The sequence below is a fragment of the Rissa tridactyla genome, chromosome Z, assembly GCF_028500815.1.
Source record: "Rissa tridactyla isolate bRisTri1 chromosome Z, bRisTri1.patW.cur.20221130, whole genome shotgun sequence".
In the NCBI taxonomy this organism is placed as follows: domain Eukaryota; kingdom Metazoa; phylum Chordata; class Aves; order Charadriiformes; family Laridae; genus Rissa; species Rissa tridactyla.
In genome coordinates, this window is record NC_071497.1 from 60,708,753 (window position 1) to 60,733,934 (window position 25,182).

At 40.4% G+C, this 25,182-nt stretch overlaps 1 protein-coding gene across 4 annotated transcripts in view; it reads left to right on the plus strand.

Annotated features, from left to right (window-relative positions):
• Positions 1 to 25,182, plus strand: part of IQGAP2 (IQ motif containing GTPase activating protein 2) — a 128,767-nt gene that overhangs the window by 59,799 nt on the left and 43,786 nt on the right. The window contains exons 3-13 of one of the 4 annotated variants that reach the window (XM_054184830.1): positions 5,992 to 6,148; positions 7,411 to 7,488; positions 9,218 to 9,294; positions 14,405 to 14,472; positions 14,839 to 14,952; positions 18,923 to 19,101; positions 19,764 to 19,851; positions 20,384 to 20,547; positions 21,078 to 21,165; positions 23,619 to 23,782; positions 24,336 to 24,496. In XM_054184830.1, coding sequence (XP_054040805.1) covers positions 5,992 to 6,148; positions 7,411 to 7,488; positions 9,218 to 9,294; positions 14,405 to 14,472; positions 14,839 to 14,952; positions 18,923 to 19,101; positions 19,764 to 19,851; positions 20,384 to 20,547; positions 21,078 to 21,165; positions 23,619 to 23,782; positions 24,336 to 24,496 — 1,338 coding nt within the window. The remainder of the gene's footprint in view (positions 1 to 5,991; positions 6,149 to 7,410; positions 7,489 to 9,217; positions 9,295 to 14,404; positions 14,473 to 14,838; positions 14,953 to 18,922; positions 19,102 to 19,763; positions 19,852 to 20,383; positions 20,548 to 21,077; positions 21,166 to 23,618; positions 23,783 to 24,335; positions 24,497 to 25,182) is intronic. The other 3 variants (XM_054184831.1, XM_054184832.1, XM_054184833.1) reach the window with 3 other exon arrangements.

A 25,182-nucleotide genomic window follows, 5' to 3' on the forward strand; every position in this document is an offset into this window, starting at 1 on the left:
TGGGTAAAACTTAAGATTCAGTAGAGCCTGCCACTGGATTATGAATCTAGACCCTCAAATTTAGAAGGTGATATTTCCAGGGTGTCTGGCTCCAGGAGTAAGTTGGCAGCAGCGGCTATAGCACTGACTTGAGCCAAGGCTCCCAATTGATTTGGGGCTGAATGCACCAGCATGTGAGGGCGAAAAAAGGTCTGAAGAAAGTAGTTTTCTCAGCTGCCTGCTCTGTCACTGTGCTCCAGAGCCTTTTAGTGAAGTCTCCAAGCTTGAGCATTTTTTTTTTATACAACTCTTACTTTTTGCTGTGATGGTATTCAAATTGTCTGTATCTATTTTCATGGAACGGCTGGAAGCTTTGCCTGCATTTGTTCTGGAAATAGCCTGTGACTGTTTGTGAAACAACCTTTTCCTAAGGTTTCTGGTTTAGGAGATACATCATGCTAAACTTGCAGTCTAAAGAGAACAAATTCCAAAGTTAATACAGTCTTTCTTTATAAACAAATCAGTGCTGCCACTACCACTCCTGCTCAGCCAAGAAACACACCTAGCTTGCTTCTGATGCTCTTGCCCTCCTTTTTAAAGCAATATTTATGGGACTGCTGGTGGGGGAAAAAAATATCTTTTTTGGCATTAAAAAACAAAAGCAAATGAAGAGGTAAGAGCTGAGATTTCTTAACGGATCTTTAGATTCAAAAAACATAAACATAATAATGTGGAACTCTAAATGGTGAGTTCTCATGCTTCAGACTATTGTATGTTTCTCTATATCTTCATATAAAAGTTTTGACTTAAAAATAATACCACTACTTCACAGACGTTTAAAGTTAGAATATAACATTTTGCTTTGGGACTGATTGTTGTTACTCTTGTTTTCTAGTAACAAGATTTTTTTTTTTCACCCTTTGTTTGGAAAGAGATGGCTGTATTGTAATCTCTAGGTCAACAGCCTGTTTCACTTCCCCACAGTACTTGTGTGCTGAACCAGGCTGAGAGGTTGTGGTTGTGAGCCAGGGGAGGCAGTAAAAGGACGGTAACTTAACTTTAGCTCATCTTCACTCTACCTTTTCATAGCAGCATCCACTGTTCTGAGCTTTGGCTCTGGAGTCCCTTCTTTGCGTCTCCAAAGGTCTGCTTCCCAGGAGGTAAAAACCTGGTGCCCTTGGGTCTACATGTCACAGCATAAATCTGAAAGGGCAGGGCAGAGAAAGTATAAATTTTGCTGCAATATCCAGTGTGTGCCAAATGTGATGGGCTTTGGGTGGGTTATACAATGTATTCTCTCTTCTCTGCTGAACACTGGCTCCAGCATTTTCAGTCCCTTAGCCAGCCGTGTGTGTGCTTTGCTGACCACACAGACTGTCCACGACAACTTTGTAACTGGTAAAGTTCATAGTGCAGTGCTGGTGCTTCCAGTTCCCTTGACCCCTGCCTTGAATGAGATTCAGGGGTTTGCACTTTTAAAGTGCAAGCCTGAGCTCATCATACTGCTGCTGTTTCATGTCGTCAAATGTGGAAACTGGAATCTCTTGGTGGGCAGCGTGCTGTTTACTGCTTGTCCATCTGGCACAGAAGTTGTCATTGTTATTTTGCCAGAAATTCACTGCTGAACTGCCCTGCCTCGGATTGCCAAGAGTCAAACCAGAACCAGGCAAAGCAAAAGCGAATTGTGCCTCAATACTTGCTCCTGGCAGGTTTTCCAGTACTATGTATTGGAATTAAAGTTTTGGACATACATTTCCATTGATCAGGTGTGGGTTTGGGGGTTTTGTCTAACGCAAATCCTTTGTTTCTGTGCTGGTAAGTACTGCAGCATTATGAAAGTAAAAGCAGGTTGTATTTATGCATACTGCTGTATGATTCCAAGTATGTCCCATTAGGAAAACATCTGTTTACGCATGTTTGAACCAAAAAGACAAGACTAAAACTGGCATGGGTAGCTCTGGGGCTGTTCTAATGATAGCTAATTTTTGATAGTGCTACCCAGGACTTCATGGACGTTGCATTTTTTGGTCTGCTTCCTGAAATTGCCTTTTGTCCCTCTGCCATGGAGTGGGGTTTGGTTTTAGCTGTAATGAGTGACCAAGTCTCCACCACGGTGGCAGTTTTTCATGGCATACATCTGTCAGTAACAGAGGATTGTTAAAACACAATATTAGTTGTGGGATTGCACTGTAGAACAAGAACTGGTGGAAATGCATGTGTACATTTGATAGCTATAATAGTCTTATTCCATAAACTCCATACTGAAGAAAAACATACCATCTAACATTGAGTTATAGGCCCTTCCTCTTGCATAGCCATGGTATTAACTAGTTTTTGCGGGGAAAAGTTTCTGCAACAGACTTAAATCTGATGCTGATGCTGCAGTACTGTGTGCTCAGGAAAACAGTGGGTGAGCCAAAGGCAATGCTGCTTTTTTAGCCCTGAAGAAAGATAAATTGCTCTAAAGGTACCTATAAATCCTTATTGTCAGGTGGATAGTCTCTGTTTCACTTAAAGAAACAGAAGTAGAAAGGATTTCTGTTTTTCTCAGCCCAGTCTGCTCCTGCTGTTGGCACCATGTCGTATAATAACTCTCATAAAATCACCAAACTGTGTCTAAAAAAGCAGAACCTCACAACGTTAAAGTAATGCTTCTTTCTGTTTCAAACCACAATTCTCTTTTAACTGAATTACTCTAAAGGGAACAAAACTACTGTAACTTCAATCATTGGGGAGAAAAGTGCTACAGATATCTTAATAAATACTAAGAGAGAGAGTAACAGAGTTGGGTAGCTGTTTGCATAACTAAAACTGACAACAGTGTCTGTATATTTGCAGGATTTTATGCAAATCCTGAGGCTTTTCCTTCCTCTGATTAAACATGTGCAAAATGGAGTAAATCCTTTCACAGAAGCTTGTTGTAGCTAAGTTCTGCAACTTCCGGACATCGGTAAAACCTATCATATATGTAATACAGCCGTAGTTATGTTCTCAGTCTTGGAGACTGATTCCCAAAAGCTGAAAGTTACAGTTGCCCTAATTCAGACTTGTGAGTTTTTCTAGAATGGATATCACTTATAGATTTTTAGCTGTAAATGGAAAGAAACTCTTTGTATCTTCCAGGTCTGCTCCATATACATCTATCTACTTTTTTTTTTAACTTTTTTTTCTTTTTTCCCAGCTGAGTTGCTAATATTCTCCTTCTAAAAAGATACTTGTTTGCTTATATGTTTATCTGGACTTGTTGGATTGACAATTGTATTTTTCATTACCCCCCCCCCCCCTTCTTTTTTCTGGTTTCTTAGCTTCCTCATACTGTTTCCTGTTTGTTCCTCAGTGTATTGCAGTTACCCACTAGGCAGTTTAGCCTCCCTATCCATAACAGGATGGTTCCAGATTAATCTTAAAGGCTCCATGCTGGAAACAAATCCAAAACAGTTTTGCTGCTGTTGAATAACAGGAGGTTTGAAAAGCTGATGAGTAGCTTTCATCTTGGATTAGCATCTCATTTAGAGCTTGGGGAATGACTGGGTTTTGTATGGACCCTTTTATGGAACCACACCCAACCTACCCAAATGCATCCTTTCCTCTGCCTCCCCAAACCAGCAGCAGGTAAGCCCTTTGTGTCCCCAGAACAGGAATTTGGAGGGTTATAAATTATAACCTAGACCTGCTCTGAAGGCTGCCATTCTGTCCTGCTGTCGTGCCCAGGTTGCTACTAGCCCTTCCTTCTTAGCACTCAGCAATGCCTTGCTAATGGACCTATAAGGCTGTTAAATGTAATACCTGTACCAGTGCTGACGCATGGAGCTTGTTCTGCTGGTGAACCTCAGTTGTATGGTGAAGGAAAGCCTGAGGAAGAGCTGCTTGTGATGGAAGGGCAAATAGCAGGGCATGGCTGGCTTTCAGGGGGAGCTCCTGCATCAGCTGATCCCGGGTCAGAGGAAAGTAGCAAAATTCTGTATCAGGAGGGGAAAAAAAGCAATTTTGGGGGACATGTGCATATCTTCAAAGTTAGTTCCAATGTAATCTTTTTTGGTGCTCTGGACTGAAGATCTCAGAAAAAGGTTTTCATAAGAAAACTGAGAATCAGAAGTGTAAAGGATCCAGTGCAAAGTACCCAACGCTGCTCTTGGGGGCATACAGTTCATCTCACTGTGGGGGGTCCATTGAACAACAGGGTCATCTTCAGCTCATGGTGAATACCTCCTGTGGCTCAGCAAGCTCCTTCTGCTATCCATACGACTCTTTCTTTAGAAGACACATTTTAGGAAATAAATTCTATAGAAAGAGCTGGCTGGCTCAGGTGAAATCCACATTTGCTGGGAGAACGCATTCTTTGTGTATTCTTCCTTCTTCACTGTTCTGGAGAAGACAAATGTTGTGACATTCTGCCTTAGTGTGTATATCTGTTGAGTCTATAAAATGTCATCAATAAGGATGACTTTGTGACCCTTGGCATGGACCCGTAACACATGAACATGCAAAGCAGCGTGGAGCAGGGAAACTTGTCAGGGATACAATTCTCCTCACTGAACCAGCTTTTATACTGCAAACTACAGTTCTCCTAATGACACTCACTGAGTGCAGTTGTGTGCGATATTGTCCCAGATTTATGGCTGATGGTTTCCTGAAGGGCTGTTTGGGTAGTCTGTGCTTCAGTGAAACAACTTTCATATGCCCTGTAACAAATCCAAAAGTGTAATGGAGTAGGTCATTTGTCTTGAGTTTTAACATGAAACAAAATGATGTAGTGAACTTTTTTTCTTCTCCGTGGTGGGGGAAAAACTGGCTTAATTTCAACTTGGGTCCCAGCTTTCTGGTTTCTGAAGCCACCCCTGTGGAGGTGATGTTAGATTTGTAATGCTGTCTCACGCAGCATACAGCAACACTGCCTTAGTGACAGTAAGTAAAGTGAACTAATGTCTTCAGCTTTGTTCTAGTCCATTTGTAATAGTATTAATGTCCTTCTAAGAACAGCAGAGACTGCCTAAGCGGGGGAAAAAAAAATAATTGGGAAAGAACTAACCAGATTTATAGCTCTTGTAACGTGATTTAGCTGCTAGAAATAAGAGTAATATCACAGGACCAAAACGCTTAGACCACCAATGCAAGGAACTTCTGGTCCAGTGATTAGGATAGTAACCTTTTTCAGGAGAGCTTTGGGTAGCAGTTTCGCTTGGCTACTCGACATAAACATACTGGATAATATGGTTTTATGTCCTTTACTGGCCTTCTGAACTGGTTATATATTTAACAATTATTTTTTTTTATCTAGTACCATATCTATCACATCTAAGTCTCAAAAACATAACTAGTTTACCACTTTGAAGGATTTAGTCACTGTTGGACAAGAAGCTGCCTCACCTGATGGACAGAGGGAATGTTTCAGCCAGCTCACTGCCAGGCAGACCTCAAATGAATAAAGTACCTTGGGCAGTTTCAACAAAAAGCGTCATTCCTTCCGCCAGCACCATGTGTTTCATGGGTGAATGTGGAGAGCTGCCACGTGTTGTGGGAGGAGGATGAGCTCAGTGTTCATACCGAGATGAACGCTGCTGTGATCTTGGTTTGCAGAGCACATCAGCTGCAGGAACCACCCTCGCCCAGCACATTGCTGGCCCTGATGCTCTTGAGGTTCAGCCCTGGCATATTTATCGCATAATTTTTTGAATGCAAACACCAATAATACACAGCACTTCGTGTTTCCTTCTGGTTTCAACCTAAATTACTGTCTATGTAAAAGCCGAGTGCTGTTCAAAAGATCTGAGTTAGACCCCTTAGGCGTTGTATACTTCAAAGCATGTTGTCTGGTTATTGATGGGTCACAACCACACAGCACAGACATGGTCTGCCATGTGAATGAATATAAGAACTTTCTTCTTAGCCAGCACCCTTTTCTCTTACGATTATGTTGTGGTAGTGACATTAAAAGTACGATGGTTGTGGGTGAAAGGTGGCACTTCTCTTAAAATCACAAATAACAATGTTTTGCAAATGATGTCTCTGTAGATGGATGGAGGTCTGCTTGGACGAAGAGCTGCCCCCAACTACGGAGCTGGAGGAAGGTTTAAGAAATGGTGTTTACCTTGCCAAGCTGGCAAAATTCTTTGCCCCTAATGTGGTGTCAGACAAAAAGATCTACGATGTGAAGCAGGAACGCTATAAGGTAATAACTTTTTCTGTTCTCTCATCAACTAGACAAAAAAAATGTAATGTCTGTCTTTCAACTCTTAAAGGTACCCCAGCATGGTTAGTTAACTTTCTGCATCTCTTTCATAAGATTGTTGGGACTAGACGAAAGATCACACAGCACTAAAGCCAACATGATTAGTTAGAAATGTCTTACCCTTAGAAAAACTATGTTAGTGTCACCTAATATTTTTAAAGCTAAACAAATTACATTTCTGGCTCCAGGGAGAACATGGGCTTTACCATTTATACAATTATTTCTCATTAGGAACAGGAGCCAAAAGCAATTTAGTAATTAAACTTGATAACTATTACAAACTTTCCTCATCTTGTATGGGAGCACATTCACTTCATTAGATCTGTGTGTTTATTTAACCAAACTTCATACTGAGAAGCAAAAAAAAAAAAAAAAAAGCTACAGGTAATTAAACTTTACGCGCTAACTTTACTTGCTACCTGTGCGAGCTGTTCATTAACTCCAAGATACTCAATAATACAGAAATATGTACATGCATTCACTATGGAATATATAATCTCAACATGTAGAGGGGGTAGAAAAAAATTTAAATGGGCATTTTTAAGTTGTAAGCACTGTCTGTTTTTTGAGATCTGAGGAACTAAGCTGTTCTAGGTCCCATATGGTTAATGGAACCATGGTTAAGAATGGTTACATTTAAATGCTTCTTTTGAAAACCTCCAAAACTTGAGTTCAGGCTTCTTTTCGCCCTTTATCCTGACTCTTTAAAAAATTAAAAAAAAAAAAAAAATGATCAAATACTTTCCCACTTTGCTGTTCTAACTGCTGCTTGTATAGGCTGTAGGGAAGATTGGGTATTCTGGTAGATCTGAAGAGCTCCTGTTCTCCTTCACAGTAGTGCTGAACAGTGTTACCGCTTATGTATTTTGGAGATAGTGGTTCCTGGTATCTGACAGCCAGCCTTTACTCCCAAAGACTACTGAAGGGCTGTAGAAATGACCATTTCAGTCACAGTCAACCCAGATGGGTACAAATGTGGCTTACGTTACTTAAAAGAATGAGCTGGACAGCATGGGACTGCTAACGTGTTAGGATGCTTCACTAGCAGGATTGCGGCTGTCATGCTTAGGTTTCCAGGTTCAAACAATGGAAATTTCCTAAACTCAACTTCAGGATACAAAACTTGGAAGCAACAGGAGGATCAATAATTAGAGACTTTGCTTCATGTGATTTTTATAATCTTTTTCCTCTGTTTCCAATAGAGATCTGGCCTTCATTTTCGGCACACTGACAACACCGTGCAGTGGTTAAGAGCAATGGAGTCCATTGGTCTGCCTAAGGTAAGACTCTTTAAATTTTAGCAAATAAACTGGCTTAAGGCAGTAAGTCACTGAGATTCCCTTTCATCTGCTTGAGCATAAATGGTTTCGTAGGGTAGATTTACAGGGAAGGGGTAATTCAGGAAACAAATCTGAAGAGAAGGCAATGCTGAAAGCAGTGGGAGTGTCAGTTATGTGCTGCTGCTGCTGCCGCCAGTGTGATTGGGCTGAGGCTGCTGTGGACGAGTGCTGTGGGTGGAAATGCTCTGAGTGATTCTCCTATGGGAAGACAAATAAGGATGCCAGCAGTGTTTTAGCTATATCTTATTGGTAGTACCGTCTCTGCGGGGGCCTGAAAGGAATATGGTTTAAAACAGAAAACTTAAACATTTGCTTCCTTTAGGTTACTACCTCTCATCGTGTATCTTGCTCCTCTTCCTCTTAATGTATGTCCTAGTTCCTCTGCTGTGTTTCCAGTTTGTCCTTGCACGCTCCAGTGCACCTGCGTGGCTGTGCTGCTGCTCCTCTTTATCTTCCTCCTTGTGGGTCTTCACTTGTCATCTCCCCCCTCTGCTGCTGTTTCTGGGTACCAGTGAGTCTTTTTCAGATGAAAATCCTCTAAGAAAGGGCTGTGTGGAAACACCTACTCTGCTTGTTTGGACATTTCGGCACCCACGCACAGCCTGGGACAGCATGTGTGTGCAGGGGGGCTGGCACTGCCCCATGCGATGTGGTCAGACACAGCAGAGATGCTCAGATGGCTGGCTGAAGGGCTGCAGGGACTACTGACCAGTCACTGTGGGCAAACTTGCTACAGGTGCCCATAAGCAGAAAAGGGTACCCATGACTGCCATGAGAAATGCCATAGAGATGGGGAGGGTTCTGCCTTTCTCAGGTCAGGCTGGCTTTTTTGTCTGACTTGAGTCCTCTGTTCAGCTGGCTAATTTCCATCCTACCATCCCTACTCTGAAAAATTTCACTTCTGTTGTGGAGGATGATTGTGGCCAAAATCCTTTCTGAGTCTCCTTCCCAAAGCTGCTGTGAACGATGAAGAGGGCACTGTGCTCCTGACTTAGTCTTGTCCTATTAACCGTGGAATGGTGCAGCCCCAAAGGCCCAGCCTGGGCTAGATGCGCACTGCCAACTCTCACAGTTAGCTAAGTCTTTTATTTTATTTTTGTGGAGAAACAGTGTTTTGTGACTGGGATGAAGGCCAGGAACAAATTAGTGGCAGAACCAGAATTGGAACTTATGATGTGACTCTTTGGCAAAATTGCTTAATACGTCTCTCTCTGAATATCTTTCTCTGTAAATGATGTATTCATGAAGTTGGGGGTGCTGGCAATTAGAATTTTGCATTTTTAAACCACACTTGATAGGTTTGGTTGGCAATGAGGTTTTGCAAATTGTAACTGCATCCCAGGCTTTGGGCATCTGTAGGAGGACAACGCCTACTAACTGAGCTTATGCCGAAGGAACTTTTCTTAAAATCTTGCTGAAATGCTGTCTGCTTATCTTCCTTTTTTTTTTTCCTCTTTATTAAGTAACTTTTAAGCTTTATTAAATTATTTGTTAAGAAAACTACTGATAAAGCTAAAATAACATCCAAAGAGACTTGATTCATAACTGTATAGAAGTAACAGCTGAAATTCTGTAAGTTTAAGGTATGGTTCTGCAGAGAGATCATTTTAGCTATTTTTCTGCTCAGTAATATGTCTTCTCCTTTAACTGTGTGCTCTTTGTTTTTTAGATCTTTTATCCAGAGACTACAGATGTCTACGATAGGAAAAACATCCCTAGGATGATATATTGCATTCACGCTCTAAGGTAACTGGTGACGGGAGTAAAACATTAAAGTAACTGCCAAATCTAGGAATGTAAGTCTTGAAATGGCTTTAGGGTAAACAGTATATCAAAATCTGTCAGAATTTACAAGTTCATTAATTTAAAGTTAAAGAAAAAAGTCCAACTTTGTCAGGACTATTGGACAAATTATTTTCAAAATAGAAACGAAGGACTATTGAATTCAGTGCGGACGTCCCCTTCTCAATAAGTATACCCCCTCACAAAGTGCACATACCATTTCAAAAGACATACTGCAACAGGGACCAAATAAATGAAGAAAAACTTGGCAAAATATCAGTATAACCATGGGGCAAATGTGCTGATCAGAATGAAAATGATGAACTGACATCTTTCTGTCCCAAATGAGAAGCAAATAATTGCTGTATTCTGAGGCCATTCATATAAAAATTAACATTTGCTAAGATTTTAAAGTTCTGAGCAAATTTATTTTTGAATGTAAATTCAGGAAGGCTTTTTATTTCCTACCTTAAGGATTTTCTTGATGTTTAGCGCTAAAAGTAACTAACATCTGCTCATGCTGTCCCTGGTGTGAGGGACAGTGGTGGTGTCAGACAGCTCCTCCTTCTTGTGGGTCTCCTAGCTCACTGCCTGCACGTGGAGACCTATTCCTTTCATTTCTTTCTAGGCTGGCAGAGAACATAATTAACTTATGCCCTAAAACTCTCTTCTGTGTTCCTAATGGTTTTCAAAGGCACATCCACTGCTCCAGCTCTATAGGTCTAGGAACTGTTCAATACATGCTGTAATTGAAATTTTTTTAAGATCTAATCCTTGAAATGATGTGCCCACCTTTGCAGTCTACGTGCATTTACTGACAGGAAATAGGGCAAACCACCAAAATTCATCATATTTCTTTAAAATGCTAGATCTTCAGAGTTGACAGCCTGGGTATATTTTTGTCACCTTTCGCAAGTTTTGCCACTGGAAATTATTATGCCTGGTGTAATAACTGGACAGTACTACCAGGACTGTTTAAGGGTAGCTGTCACCTAAAGCTTGGTAATGTAATCTGTTCTGTCAGCGAGTGTCTTGCTTAAGCTTGAGGTGATTTCCTGAAGTGCAAGCATGGGGCTGTGATGTTAACCAGCTCAGGCTGACATGGTGGGCTGTGTGCCCCTCTGGATACATTATGGGCCAGCTCAGATGTTTTGCAGTAGGTGGAAGAACACAATGAGGTTTTTCTGTATTTGCTTGCTTGTGTATGGAGGAGGACTTTATCAACTGCGGATTTGAATGCTACATGAACAATAAGCCCATCAGTTAGATATCTTTTTAAGATCTGTGTAATCTTTGCAATGGCAGTAAGTCTTTTCATCTTAAACTGAATTTTGCCATGGTTTGACCTTTGGTAGAAGTTTTCCTTTGTCCATCTTGACATGCCCCAGCATTTATGCCTGTATCAGAATTAGTCTGTGTTGTCTCAGCTTCCACTTCCAACTTTGTCTTGTTTAAATTACTTTTTCTTGCTGCGTATCAGCACAAAGCTATAACTTTGTACTTACAAGCTATTATTTTAAAAATGGACTTCATATCAAATGTGTCATATCATACTGAAGGGGAATAGGTCTGCAATGCTTTCACTAATGATGCTTTCCTGTGAAAGTGTAGGGCCCTGCACCTGCATCCCATGACGGATGTAAGAATCGAAGAACAATTGTTGAGCTTCATTTATTTCCATTCCTTTTCCTAAAATGCGTGCCATAAGTCCTTCGTTGGAGTCTTTCAAATCAAACCCCAGTGTCAGTATTGAATGGCACACAGCCTACGTTGAAAGCAGTCTGGGGAACAAAAGAATTAAGGACAGGGTACTTGCTTGGCCAGCAGCATTCCCAGTTGGGTTGACGTCAAAGGAACACTGAGCTGCAGGAGTCCAGTTCTGTTCCCCTTTTGCTGCTGTTGTAGCTCCTGACCCGCTGGCATCTGTCCCTGCGGCTCCACGCTGTGCATCGCACCCGCTCCACTCTCTGGGTTTGTCAGAGCATCCTCTCCAGGGAATCAGTACAGGGTTCACTGACCCTGGAGAAGTCCATGTCCCTGTTCTCAGGGTCCAGCAGCACAGCATCTAGAAACAGCAATTACAAGCAGGCTTTTCACCTTTGCAGCTGTAGCTTATGCACCTGACCGCTATATGAAGAATCACCATTGGGTTTAAATGCTAAACTCTAATGCATCTTGGAGCATATTCTCAAATTTCAAAGGCTTATAACTTGGGAAAATTGAGCACTTTCTCATAGAGGTTAGGGGTTGGCCTGCGTCCCATTCTTTTTTAGTTGTTACGAAGTCATTGCGTCAAAGCAACATGATTACTGAGCTTTCCAACAAAACTACTTTCAACAAAAATTTTTTCTTATTCTCATTCTTGGAAATCCTGAAGCCACCTTTAGTTGAGATTTTTTCCTATATGAATTCATTTATGCACACTCAGTGTGCATAATTTAAGTGCTTAAAAGTTTTAAGATTATTTTTAATTGCCCCTTTAAGGAGCATAAAATATCCTTAACTGTAGCTAATAAGAGCAATACACTCTCTCTATCCAAAGGATCATTTGAAATCTGAAATGTTAACATTTCATAGGGCAAGTCCTTGGTTATTCGGGGTTTTACTGCTCTTTGAGTTGCTAGAGGGCCTGAAGATAGACAATGACTCTAAGCAAAATGGTTTAAATATATTTTTAGTGTACGTCCTGTCTCAAGTCTGAAATGAAGACCATTGCACTTACAGTAGGTGGAACAACTTGCCCTGTCAAATTCAGCACTGCTCTGGCCACAAAGGAGTGACTTAGCAAACAATTTCTAGACTCCTGTTGAATGTAATCATTATAGTATGCTTTTCTCCTGTTGAAACAGCAATACTTAAAGCCTGACTTGAAAAATACAAAGACATAGGTCTCATTTCTTGCACCATTTTTCTTGTGAAAGCAGATTTGGATATTTTCCTGGACTAAGTGAGGTCCAGGTCCATTTAAATTAAGATGTTAACAATTATTCTTGTTCATAAATAGTAGTGCTTATGAGACTTTTATTTTCCCTGAAAAATTTAGTTTTCACATGATCTTTGCAAGCAGATCACTGCTACATCCTGGACAAACCGTCCCTCTGAAGCTGGACAGCTTCAAAACATTGTTTTCCTGGGAAAGAGTAGAATAACAATCACATCTTTAAAAAAAAAAACAAAAACAAAAAACAAACCACCACACTATTTTCAGATCGGTTTCTCACAGCATGTTATACACGAGCTAAGCATACAACAAGGCCCAGGAACCTCAGCCTGACATGAACTGCAGCTCTGTGCAGGTGATGGAAAGGGAACTTCACCTGGGAACTGCCTTTTCCGCTTTGTTTCTGCCCTGCTCCTGATGCCTCATACACAGCCTTCTTAACCCCAAGGCTACTTGCTTTCGATTTTATGCGGGTTCTCTGAGGTTCAAGTTACGCTATAAAAGCACTAAGCAAGCTGTTTCAAGTGAAATTATACCTAAATACAAAGTAGAAGTGTCTCTGCAACACTCGAAGCACATTTTCAGCACCACCTGGTGGTTAATAAGTTTATCCAAACAAAGGAGCATTGAAAGTAAGGCACATGGCTCAACATCCTCCTGGAAATGCTGAACAGCAAAAATATGAGTCTCTAATGTTCATACCACTTTTTCTTCCTCTGTCTTTTTATTGTGGTGACGCCCTGAAAAGCCAGCATAGGCCCATGATGCTGCTGATCTCCATAACTATTTGTTTGACACCCAGCACTTGAGCCAGGACTGTGTTCCTGTCTCAAATTTAGAGCAAAATCTCTTTAAAAGCCCACAAGGAAAGACTGTTAGGCAAATCAGGGTAATAGTCATGTGGATTTTTTCTTGCTACAGGAACATGTGTTTAAGACTGCTTTAAAAGGCAAGAATGGCAGCAGCAATGACTTTGAGGGGCTGCAGCAGTCAAAACAGGGTCAACTTACATGAGATGTGCTGGTGTCTCCTTTCAGCTTGTGACAGGGCAGAGGAGAGTGGCTGTGGTAGCATGGAAGGTGAAACACTGATTCTGTGAATCAGTGATTTCTCTGAAATAAATGTGACAGCTACATATACTTGCTTTGAAATCTCATCCTATAATTCACTAATGATTAAAAAAGAAAAACAAAACCCAAACAAAGAAAAAAATCCACAAAACAAAAAAAAAACCCTAAACCTACACAAAAGGGAAATGTGCCCCTCTAGAAACAAAAAGAAAAACAAACCACAATACACATTTGCACTGCATGAAGTTGGGGTGAATTAATTTAAAAAAGAGGTGCAAAATAATACTTTTGGGCAAATGCTTTTTTTGAGTCTTGTTTTAAAAATCTTTTTGATCCCTGCTTGCAAAACTCACTAGTTTATTGAATTTCAGTGATAAATTATAGAAACACCAGTATTTTGTAGATAAATACAGGCATTGTGTTTGGAAGATGTTGAGAAAATATGGATGTACTCCAGTGTCTAGTAACAATGAGTATAGATATTTTTCATGCCATATTGAAACAAAAATATCAGTTCCTGGGTACCATTTTAAATTGAGCTTTCTTCATTTTCCAAAAGCTAAATAGTTAATGACACAAATATATTTGAGACAGGCTTGGATGGACTTACAGGTCCTTGCTCCTTTACACCTAGGAAGAAGGGTGTCAGTGATTTGTGCATCTTCAGCTATTAATTACAGGGAGGTCATAACGCAAGGCAAAACAGTAAATAGATCCAAAGATACAAGCTGTACTAAAGTGCATTCACAATACTAGCTTTTGAATTTCTTTACGTGTCTTATATTAAGGCTTGCTACTTGTTTGCACATCCCCTGTGGTCTGAGATACACCGACAGTGCCTCCCTCTTAGAGATGCTTCTTTGAAACATCAAGTCAAAAAAGACTTCTCTTTCCGCAAGACTTAAAAATACAGCATAAAAAAACCCCTGTAGGGTTAATTTATTCTGCATCAGCTCATGAAAGTCAAGGGTTAAAGGACAAAGCTTAATTTCTTTTCTCTTCTACAGAAAGCGAACACCTCAACTACATGCAAGACCTTAAATTCTAATTTTCTTCTTTACAGTTTATATCTCTTCAAACTAGGATTAGCACCACAGATCCAGGACCTACTGGGAAAAGTAGACTTCACAGGTAATAAACTGCTTATCTAATCATATGTTAGATGGTTTCTTCACCCAGTAAATCTGCTAGCATTGTACATATTTTCTATTATGGTCTTTCTCCTCCTGCAAGGTTGCTCTGAGCACATCCTAATTAAATAGGTGGGAGGCTGCTATTTTTAATGAATGTCAGTCCCTGAAGGACAGGAGGGAGTGAATTTGCATGAATACTTTTCGTATCTTAGATTCCTTCAAAATGAGGAGGAAAAACTGCTAAGAAGCCCTGGCTTACAGGGTGGTTTCAAAAACACTGCACTCCTATTTGTAGGTATGGTGATTCATAATAAAATTCTTATGCTTTTGTTCTGATAATATTTCTTTTTTTTTATATGAACAGAGGAAGAAATCAGCAACATGCGAAAGGAGCTAGAGAAGTACGGTATACAAATGCCATCTTTTAGTAAAATTGGTGGGATTCTGGCCAGTGAATTATCAGTGGATGAAGCTGCATGTAAGTGTGGCTCTTGTTCTGTTTTCTACTAGATAATTTGATAGAATGCTAATAAAATACCTTCTGTGTTTTAATTCACCTAGTTTGCCACCTCTTAATAAATAAGGGGAAAAGCGAGCAAGTTTTCACTAGCTATCACACTGCGTCATTGGTACAAGGCCTCTTGTAATTTTTCAGTCTGCATTTTTGAGCATCCCCATTGGGGATAGCACTTCCCATAGGACGTGCTACTAGAAACAAAGATTTCTTACAATCTTTTTAATGGGTTTAATGTTTTGGTAGCTAGTGCTCCTCTAGAATGGCAAATTGAGCTCTGCATGTGCCTCTGCACACATAGGGGTTACAATGGAGATGGCCATGGGAACAAGGTGTCTTCGCTGAGCCACCTTCCTCTTTTGGGCTCCTGCAGTTTTCCTCAAACACCCACTCAGGTTCCTGTGAGGACAAGGCACTGGTCCAGATTGACAACTTTCTCATGTATGGTGGTGCAACCACCTCCGTGGGCAGCTTTCGATCTGTCTGACCGCTGGTGTGACCCACAGCATGGTAGAACCCTGCTTGAAGGGCACATCCTGCTGGTGCACCTGAAATAAGCTTTTCTTCTATGGGGATTGATGCACAGTTATGGTTCTTTTGAGGCTGTCTTGAGCAGCTTCCACTCAAAACCAAAATTAAATGCTTTTTTGCTGCCTGAGCCTATCCATCTGTAAATCTGGGGTTTTTTTTCTCTGATTCAGTTTGTTTGTTTGTTGTGGAATGAAGAGATGTATTTTAAAAATAAACAATAATAAAAATAATTTTAAAAAATAAAAAAAAACTTTAACTTAAATGACATTAAATGAAGTTTGTCCACTTAAATCCACACTTGAGCTCTAGCTATTTTGTTCAAAATCCTAGCCTTTTTCAGAAGGGCAAACCAAAAATCAGAAGGGCTGGTTTGAGCATGTTCAATGGCACAGTAGGTCATTGACACAAACCAGTAATACTACTGCAGACGGTACACCGGGAGGTGGGAGGAATAAAGGCTGCATTATAATGAAATTCCATTGCAACTTTGTTAAACCTTGCAAAGTAGCATAATTGAAACAAGCTGATTCACTATGTTACTTAGCACGCTGAAATTTCCAGACCTTGACTTAAACACTTCCTCATGTTGTTTTGCCATTTCTGTGTTGTATTTTTTTTTTTGAGCCTGCTATAGCTTAGTACATGCACGCTTCTGCAAAGCTAGCTCTTAAAATACTGCCTTTGGAAGTGGAGTTAGTTAGTCTCCTTTTTTTAGCAAGTTTTCAGAGATTTAGTGACTACCAAGTACTTTTCCAGGGAGCTTCCTTCCTTCCCTGAGGATGAAAGGGCTGCAGCTTCCTTCTCTGAAAGCTGTTTATAGTGTGTGTAGGTTTTCCTTTAACTTCTGAAGTTTTTTCAGTCTTCCATAGAAAAGCAGGGTTTCCTGATGCTAGTTCTGTCCCTTTGGGCAAGGAGTGTGCTGTAGATAACATGCCCTGCCCCAGAACAGGAAACATCTGCTATGGGAACCCTCACACACTAGTGAGGCTGGACGTGGAGATCCTGCCAGAGGAAAGGGTCTACCACCCTGCTTGCGAAACGGAATAAGCAAAAGGAGATATGAAGTAAAACAACTGCTGATGACTCCTGCTGTGCTGTCAGCAATAGTAGGAATCGGCGTGCAAAGAGCAAGCTTAAGTGCTTTCAAAGAGAGCTTATTTGGCAAGTAACCCTTGCTGTTTTTCCATGCCTCTAGACTACTCTTTCAAGTCCAGTCAGGCTTCTCGCTGATTCTCATGGTAGATGAGTTCACAACATTCACCCAATACCTGTTCACATCCCTTCTAACCTGGAACCTATGTTTTAACTACTTTTTTTGCTAGCTCTGCTTATGTCAGTGAGGCCTCTTCCACAACTGTGGAAGAGATTACATCCTTCCTATGTATTTTGTTATATGAGGATGTGGGGGTGGTATGTGTGTCTAAGAATGGCAGTCTTTTCTTAGGCCACTCACGTTGATCTGGATCTTCATAGGATTGTAGAATGTCAAGTTAGAAGGGACCCATAAGGATCACTGAGTCCTACTCCCCTGCTCCTCACAGGGTGACCTAAAACTAAACCATAGGACTAAGAGTGTCGTCCAGACACTCCTTGAACTGACAGGCTTGATGCTGTGACCACTTCCCTGGGGAGCTTGTTCCAGTGACTGAACATCCTGTCTGTGAAGAACTTTTTCCTAATGTCCAATCTGAACTTTCCCAGTTCATAAAGTTCAATGTCAAAAGAACCAGTGTTCCTCTCTGCTTGCTTCTCCTCCACCATGCCAGCTGCCTGTGTTTCCCATCTGATGCTGTGCTGAAGCTAGAGTGAAACCATTTCAGAACAACTTTCTAGCATGAATTTAATGCTAAGCAATGGATTATTCATCAATGGCTAAACAAGTTGTTTCAGTAACTTCCCTCTCTGAGAATGTATAGTGACACTTCATGCTCTATTTGGCCATGTTTTGCCTGCTCTTCTATTCCACTTTCCTATTTTGTATATCCCTTTGTTTTTCTAAAAACTCAAATTTCCTAACCGTTGACAACCATCTTTCATTTCCTTCGTATACTGAAAGAAAACGAAGGCTCTAAACTCAGACACATAGACCCTCAGTTAATCCAAAAAAGGGCTTTTTACTGAATGCTTTTCTCCAGTTTAGCAACGCCATGCAGCAAGTAAATACTGACAGAATAAGGAAAGATGGCATTTGTGTCTTGCCTCACACATTTCATTGGTGGCATGAAAGCAGATCCTAGACAAGCTGCTATGGTAATAAATGGGGAGGTGCTGTGTTCCTCCTTTGGCGTAAGATCTAGATAAACTTTTATACGGAATCACATTTTACATAGTAATATCTGTAAAATCTTTGAGATGAATATGCCACCAGACAATCATTGGGGTCTCTGTGGCATGAAGGTCCAGATAAACTGTAGCTCTAGTGAAAGTCCTTCATCTAGACTGATCTTGGGGCCAAATGTGTGCAGGGAATACCTGGGATGGGTGTTAGCCATTACTTTATACCTAATTCAGCTGCAAGTGGTTTTGATTTTGTCTATTCATGTAAATTTGCTGAGTGGAAAAAGAAGAGCATTTCTGACTCTTAAAGTCAAGCATTTGTTTAGTAGTTGAAGTTTTCTTATTTTCTCAAAGGAAAGGTTTAACGCTTCAGCTGGTCAATTACTGTAGTCCTATGGTACTTTTCCCCCTTTTCCTGTGCAATAACATTTTGGGAATGCTGCAAGGCTCTTTCGGTGTTCTTCTCCCCCGCTTTGAAGTTTGCTGTCCTGTGGCTTTGCAGATGACAGAAGTAAGGACCATTACATCACTGGCTCTGTAGTTCCCCAGCTGCTCATGGAGATCCTCAGTTAGGAAAGGAGCCATTTCATCCCAGGCAGGCTTAGATGTGGTGTGCAGGGCTGCACCCTGCTTGGGGAGTCTTAACTATGGTTTCTGGGGGACAGGTTTCATGGAGTTTGAATTTCCGTATTCTTGTGTTGCATCTTCCAGATACAGTTAGTTTAGACAATACGTTCATGTGTCTCCTATCTTTATGGACACAAAAGCAGCTTTAAGAGAAAAACTACCAAAAATTCTTTCAGTTCCTGCATATAATTGCCTTCTAAATGACATAGGACTTGAACAATAAAATGCAACTCATGCTTTATTTTCTGTCAGTAAAATAGTAAGCCCCAGGTGGGAGAAAGGCGAACATGGAAGAGACAGCAATGTGCCACTTTCGAGCAAACATTGAGGGCTTTTGTTGCTGCAGTCTAGGGGAAACGTTAGGAGGGGGATATTTGAAAGGGAGCATTTTAATTGTTCTACATATATCAAACACTCATTTCAATTAAATCAGAAGAAACAGTGACAGTTTTGAATATGTTTTGCTTCCTGAAATTTAGGATTGTGCTTTTAATTTTAGTGCATGCGGCAGTAATAGCAATTAACGAAGCTATTGAGAAGGGAATAGCTGAGCAAACCATTGCAACTCTGAGGAACCCAAATGCAATGTTGCTAAACGTGGATGAGGAACTTGCACAGGACTATCAGAATGAACTCTTTGAAGCTAAACGGAGAAAAGAATCAAATGCAAGACTTAAGGTAGTGGTATTTTACTAGCACTCCTAATGTACGTGTTCCTTCATGTTGTTTTTCATGCTGCAGTATTACTGTTTTAAAAATTAACTTAAATTCATTTTAAAAATTAGTGCAATTAGGAAGAAAAACACTTTTAAGATACATAAGATAAATAATGGTAATGCAACAAGCTGACAGCCAATTTTATAAGAATGTGATTACTATGAGTATGATGTAGCTTAACTTTGACCAAAGGATAAAATAACGGAAAAGAATAAAAAAGAATAAATATTGGGTTTCCTCTATCAACTGCTTTAGAAAAAACAAATTTTCTGTTTAAAAAGTTGCAAAAAGAGTGATACCTTATTTGAGTATTAAGTATAAGCAGCCACAGATCTTTAATGTGAACTTATTTGCTTTGTTTTTTACATGACAGATAATGCTTTTCGTAGTTGAAAAATGCTATGGTATATTTACATGACTATTCTACAGGAAGCAGAAAATGCTTTAAATATCACTCAGGCAGTTGCCACAAAGTACTAATATCTTTAGTTCATGTGGTCAACAAATTACTTTACAAATACATCCAGCAAGTATTTCAGCTGATGAAGTTTTAATGACTCCCACTAACAGTTTTTCTCTCTGTAAAGTTTTTGTGTGTACTAGCAATAATTTTGTTTTCCTAGAATGGCACAATCTCTGAAGAAGAGAGAGATGTCTACGAGGAGCTGCTGACACAAGCTGAGATTCAAGGCAATATCAATAAGATAAACAGTAAGCCATTCTGGATCTTTATGGCAGTGTCTACATAAGATGTGATGTCCCAGATTCCAGCTGAACGAAACAAATATTTCCGTGAAAACTTATACAAAAATAGCTAATGTTTGTCTACAACGTTTTTTTTCTTGCTACTCCTTCTCTACTAATCTTTTGTGGGGCTAATGTCTGTGTTCGTGGTTTTTGCTGTAAGGGTTCCTCAGTTCAGAATCAAATCATTTATTGCCTGCTCTGTTTCCTTATGTTTGAGTTTCTTTTGTGTGCAGAATACTGTAAATTTTGACCCCCTCTTCTATATAGACCCAAAATTCATTCATAATCTTCCAGTTAGCTGTGGTTGAACTGCTCCCACTCGCGCTGGCTTGGAGCCAGAGACTCCCTTTGTAGGTTTTGGTCTTGAAATAGGTAATCCTCTTCTGGATAACGATTGCCACCCTAGCTGGCTTTTACAAAAAGTGAGGTGCTGACAGCAATGGACTTTTTTTCACGAAAGCGTATTTGCTGTTCATAAGCATTGTTTTCATTTCAGTTCACATAGCTTTAGTCCAAGTGAATGAGGCTATTGACCGGCAAGATGAAGTGGCACTGATGGCAGGTTTGAACCGTCCTGCTCTGAGCCTACTTGAAGTTCTGCCGCAAAATTCCTCATGGTACCTATTGCAATTGTGTGATTCTAAAGAACAGAAAATGCAGGTAATTGAATGGAACAGGTACTATGCATCAGTTTGCATTTTTTTTTTTTTAGCTGAATTTAATCCAGAGAGAAATTGCCTTTACTCTGCTTTCAGCATCACTTACAGAACAGTTTTATAAAAGTTTTAGAATAATTGATGTATTAATTGACACCAAAGTAGCTGCATTTGCTCTAAAAGGAATGATGCTCTTGTAAGTGGTTACTAAGATCCAAGAAGAAAATTTGAGTTATAGCATGCAGCTCCTAATACTATGTTTGCTTTGCAAATTAACTATAACTTGAGTATAACAAAATGTAATACTGAATCATTAACAGCAAATGAAAGAATCAATTGGGATTTAAGGAGAAAATCCATCATTTCAAGTAAAATGAAGATCACAGGGAAAGATTAATGCTGTGTTTACTGTGACATTGTATTTGATGCACAGGGGATAGCACAATCAAATCCTAGCATCCCATCAAGGGGTTTTATCCCTTATCTCCCATCAAACTTAAAAGCATAATTAAATCTTTTTTTCTGATCTGTTAGATAGCAGGGGTTCCAAATATGCTCGACAAAAGTGAAATACAGAAAGAAGTTAGTGTTGCCAATGCGGAAGCTGAGGCTCACAAGCTTAGTGAGTAACTGTTTTAATACTCATTTTTTTACCACCACCGTTTAATTATGTTAAGCTGATCAATTGAATACACCATTACTTGTATGTAAACAAGGTTTCTCAAATGGAAACCATATGCATTGCATTTTATTTTGGTAACTGTTCTTCTCATCGTCACAATTGCCAAGTCATCAATCTGTGCTGCATTGGATATACTCTTATCTGAGGTATATTTTTTTTCATTTAATAGCTTGAGGCACAGGTAAACGCGCTGGCTAAAACTGAAGACAATGCATGGCTTGGTGGCTTGAACAAATATTTATCAGCGCAGTATTAATCCTCACTTGGGAGCGATGACCATCCTTGTAGAATTAAAATTTAATGATCACATGGAAGAATATTTTGCAGTCCCACCACAGAGGAAAATTACTCTTACTTTTAGACACACATATCTAAATCTAACCTGTTCTTAGTCTGCCAAGAAGGTCACAAGACACATTATAGAAAATATAGTTAAGGGGGATCTAAATTTGCAGTGCATGTATTGCTGCTTTTGACTGGAATCTTCTTTGCGAGGAAGTTCAGCTTTTGTTAAACTGCTGCCATTTCATGCTACATCTGGGCATGGCTTAGTGGCTGTCTTGTCTCTGGTATTATTTCCAGTGCTTTGAACCCAGGCTGTCTGCTTTTGGATTGTGACTTAAAGGCTGTACTGTGAGGTGAGCTGAAGTCCGAAGATAAGTTCGACTTGCCTCAAATATTAGCCTATTTTAGATTGGTTAGGCATGGTGAGCAGTACTTTCTCTGAAAGAGTTTCTCCTTGGTAAAGGAAATGAGGAGGAAAGATGTGATGTATGAAAAGCAGTAACAACAATCTGGAGAGCAACTTATTTCTTGTGTTTAGTTTGAAAAGTTAAAAATAGTGGGTTTTGTTATTGGAATGTGAACAAAGTAGAGTGTGTTTTGCAAGTTGCATGCTCAGTTCCTAAATTAGAAACCAGTAGCTTGGTTATTGACTACAGAGCTAGTCTAGTCCATTTGTGGGCCCTTTTTCTCTTCGCTCTTTTCTTTGAAAAAGCATGCATGCCACAGCTTTGAGAGCCTTTCCTTTTTCTAACCTCAGGAATAGCTAATAGAGAGAACCCTCAAGAGCAACGTGGCCCCATATGACCACGCTTCAGAGCAATTGAAATGAGAGGTGATGGGGTTATTTAGGTGGGCCTGGTTACTTAGAAAGGTTTTCAAAGTCTATGTGTTGTACAGTAAGATGTGAGTGTTTCTGCATACAGGAACTGTGGATGGTATCTGCTGTACAAGCAGTTTTGTACAGATTTGAGCAGTTAGTGGTGACTGAAAATATTCCCTGGATAATTGTATACAGAAAAGCTATAAGATAAGGTGGAGGAGACAGGGGTTATTTTGCTGATGGAAGTTACATTTATGTAATTGTCATTCTTTACTCTGCCACATGCTCTCTAACCTTCAAGGTTGTTTCCCTTTGCGCAAGACCAGAGCGGTCCCTTGTACAACGTGTTCCTGGGTGCGTCCTGGCCTGGGTTTCTTCAGAGTTGGCTCTTCCAGGTGTGCAATTACAGTGGCTGTGACTAAGCTAAGGGGTGTTGTAAGGTTTCTGCAGCTGCCCAAGTGGGAAGTGTTTTTCAGCACTTTTCTGCTGGGTTCAAACCTCTGCTGAAGTCTGTTCAGCAAAAAGCAAAACAAGCAAGTTGTTTACAAAGGGTTTACATGCATACTCCTCAGTGGTGGAGGAGTGTTATTTTATTTGAATTTAATGTGAAATTTGAGCTGTAGAGAAGCTGACATTTCTAAATGGCAGTGCTTGTGAGGACTGTTCTCCCACACTGTTAGACAAACCAACAGGTAGCATGCAGAAGAGGCCGTAGAAGCTGTAGCATGTGGTTTTCCACCAGCTCAGCTACTGAAAATCCCAACCCCCCCAACATATTTCGGGAATTTCTACCAGGCCTCCTGAAACAGACAATAAAAACATCATTAGTGTTTCAGGACAGGCTTGTTTCTAGTTAGCTGAGTTAAGTCCTGCCAAAAGGAGGAGGAGAGGAAGGAAACATGGTGCAGAAGGAAAGGAGTGTTTGGGGTGAAGCAAGACTGAGGCACTGGATCTGACAATACCCAGCAGTATGTGCTGCAAGCAAACCCCAGAGGGATGTTAGGTTCTTCTCTGTGCTAGGATGAGGTCAGCTCCATGATTTGGGTTATAGGTACAATAAGCAGTCTCTAATATCTAAAAGTCCAGAAAATTATTTTCTGCATACCTTTGAACAGACACTGGTTTTGCAACATTCATCAGTTGTGTCTTGAAAAATCTCACCCAAATGTTTTTTTCTTTAATGACAGCAAATTATATTCTTTGGAATAACCTAATTGTCATCTACGTGGCATAAAGAGCAAATGGCATACGAAAATTAATAGGATTTTCTTTCCCTGCTGTTCTCCAGAACTTATAGCAGTTGACAATATCAATACTGCAATTCGTAACTGTGACCCTAGTAAAACACTGGTTGCACTGATGAAACCGGAGGCGCAGCTGCCTGTTGTTCACTCATTTGCTGCTGCTGTCTATCAGACTGAGCTGTTCAACCTCCAACAACAGAATGCTGTGGTAAGAGTGAAAAGCTTACAACTTCCTCACTGATGTTTCGCAGTCGAACCACGGAAGAGCACAAACATAGCATGTTGTTGTGTTAAATCAGACTTAATTCCCTTGCCATAGCGTTACCTATTGCATGAACGGTTTTGGTTGAATAGGCAATATTGAATCACAGAACTTGTTCCTTGACACACTTTGCTCTGGCTGAGCTCTTGTGTTACAACAAACCAACTGACGTTTTTTAATTGTTGCATGCTCTCAATGAGGACTAACTCTGTTCTATGTATTGTGTAGAAAAGGAATCCCCTGCTTTGAGGGTAAAAAAAGAATAGATGGGACTGTGGGGCAAAAGAAGGAAAAGCTGAAGGGATATCTGGTAGCAAACTGGTAGCAAACCCAGTAATCGCTACCACCGGTGTTGTGTTAATCTGATATGCCTGTGACTAGGAAATTTGCCAGGCTTTTTAAATCAAGTCCATCTCCTTGATAGTATCTATACTGTGTAACTCAAAATCGTTACACTGCTTATTTAGTTTCCTGACTGCGGTACGTTATTGTCCTACAGAACTACCTGGCACATGATGAACTGTCTATTGCAGTAGAAATGTTGTCAGCTGTTGTGTTGCTAAACCAGACCTTGGAAAATAAGGACATCCTAATGATAAAGAATCATCTCAGTAACCCATGCATTGGCTTCAATAATCTGGAAGAAGAAAGCTTTCAACGGTAAAGGTTCCTTTGTCTTGTCTGGATGAGACTTGGCAACTTCTGCTAAAGGATAAGTAGGCATTTTATTAGGTGGGCTGTCCTGTGTTGTGGCTATGAAGTTGAAAGCATTGGAAGATAAACATCTGTGTTACAAGTTAATAAGGGATAATGTGACAATTGCTGAACTAGTTGTGTATCTAAGTATAAGCAATCACACAGCATCAGACGTTTCAGGGCAGAGGACGTGTGAGGTGCAGGGAAAATAACCTCGTAAAGCAAACATTAAGATCTGACAAGAATTTTTGCAGACACTAAAGCATGAACCAACTGTAGCTGGAAGCTGTTAATCAGTAACCTCTCTGCAACACTGAAAGAAGAACTTTGGAATGAGGTAGTGTTTAATGCCTTAAGGTCCAGGAGGCCCCTTAAACCACGACTGACCCCTTTTTAGCTTGAGAATTGCAAAGGTCTGAAGGATATAGCACAGCCCTTCTTGCTAAAAAGCTGAGTACAATGCTGTGGCGCATGTGCAACACTAAATTATAGCCTTCATTCAGCTGCCAGCTGCTTGCACAGCCACGTGCCTGACTTGTAGCAGCACATGGCTGTGACCTCTGCGCTTTTCTGTGTACCTGCAAAAAATATCAGGCAACACTACGATTTGTGAGAGACCTGACCCCCAGCATGGTGGGGGAGAGCGTGGG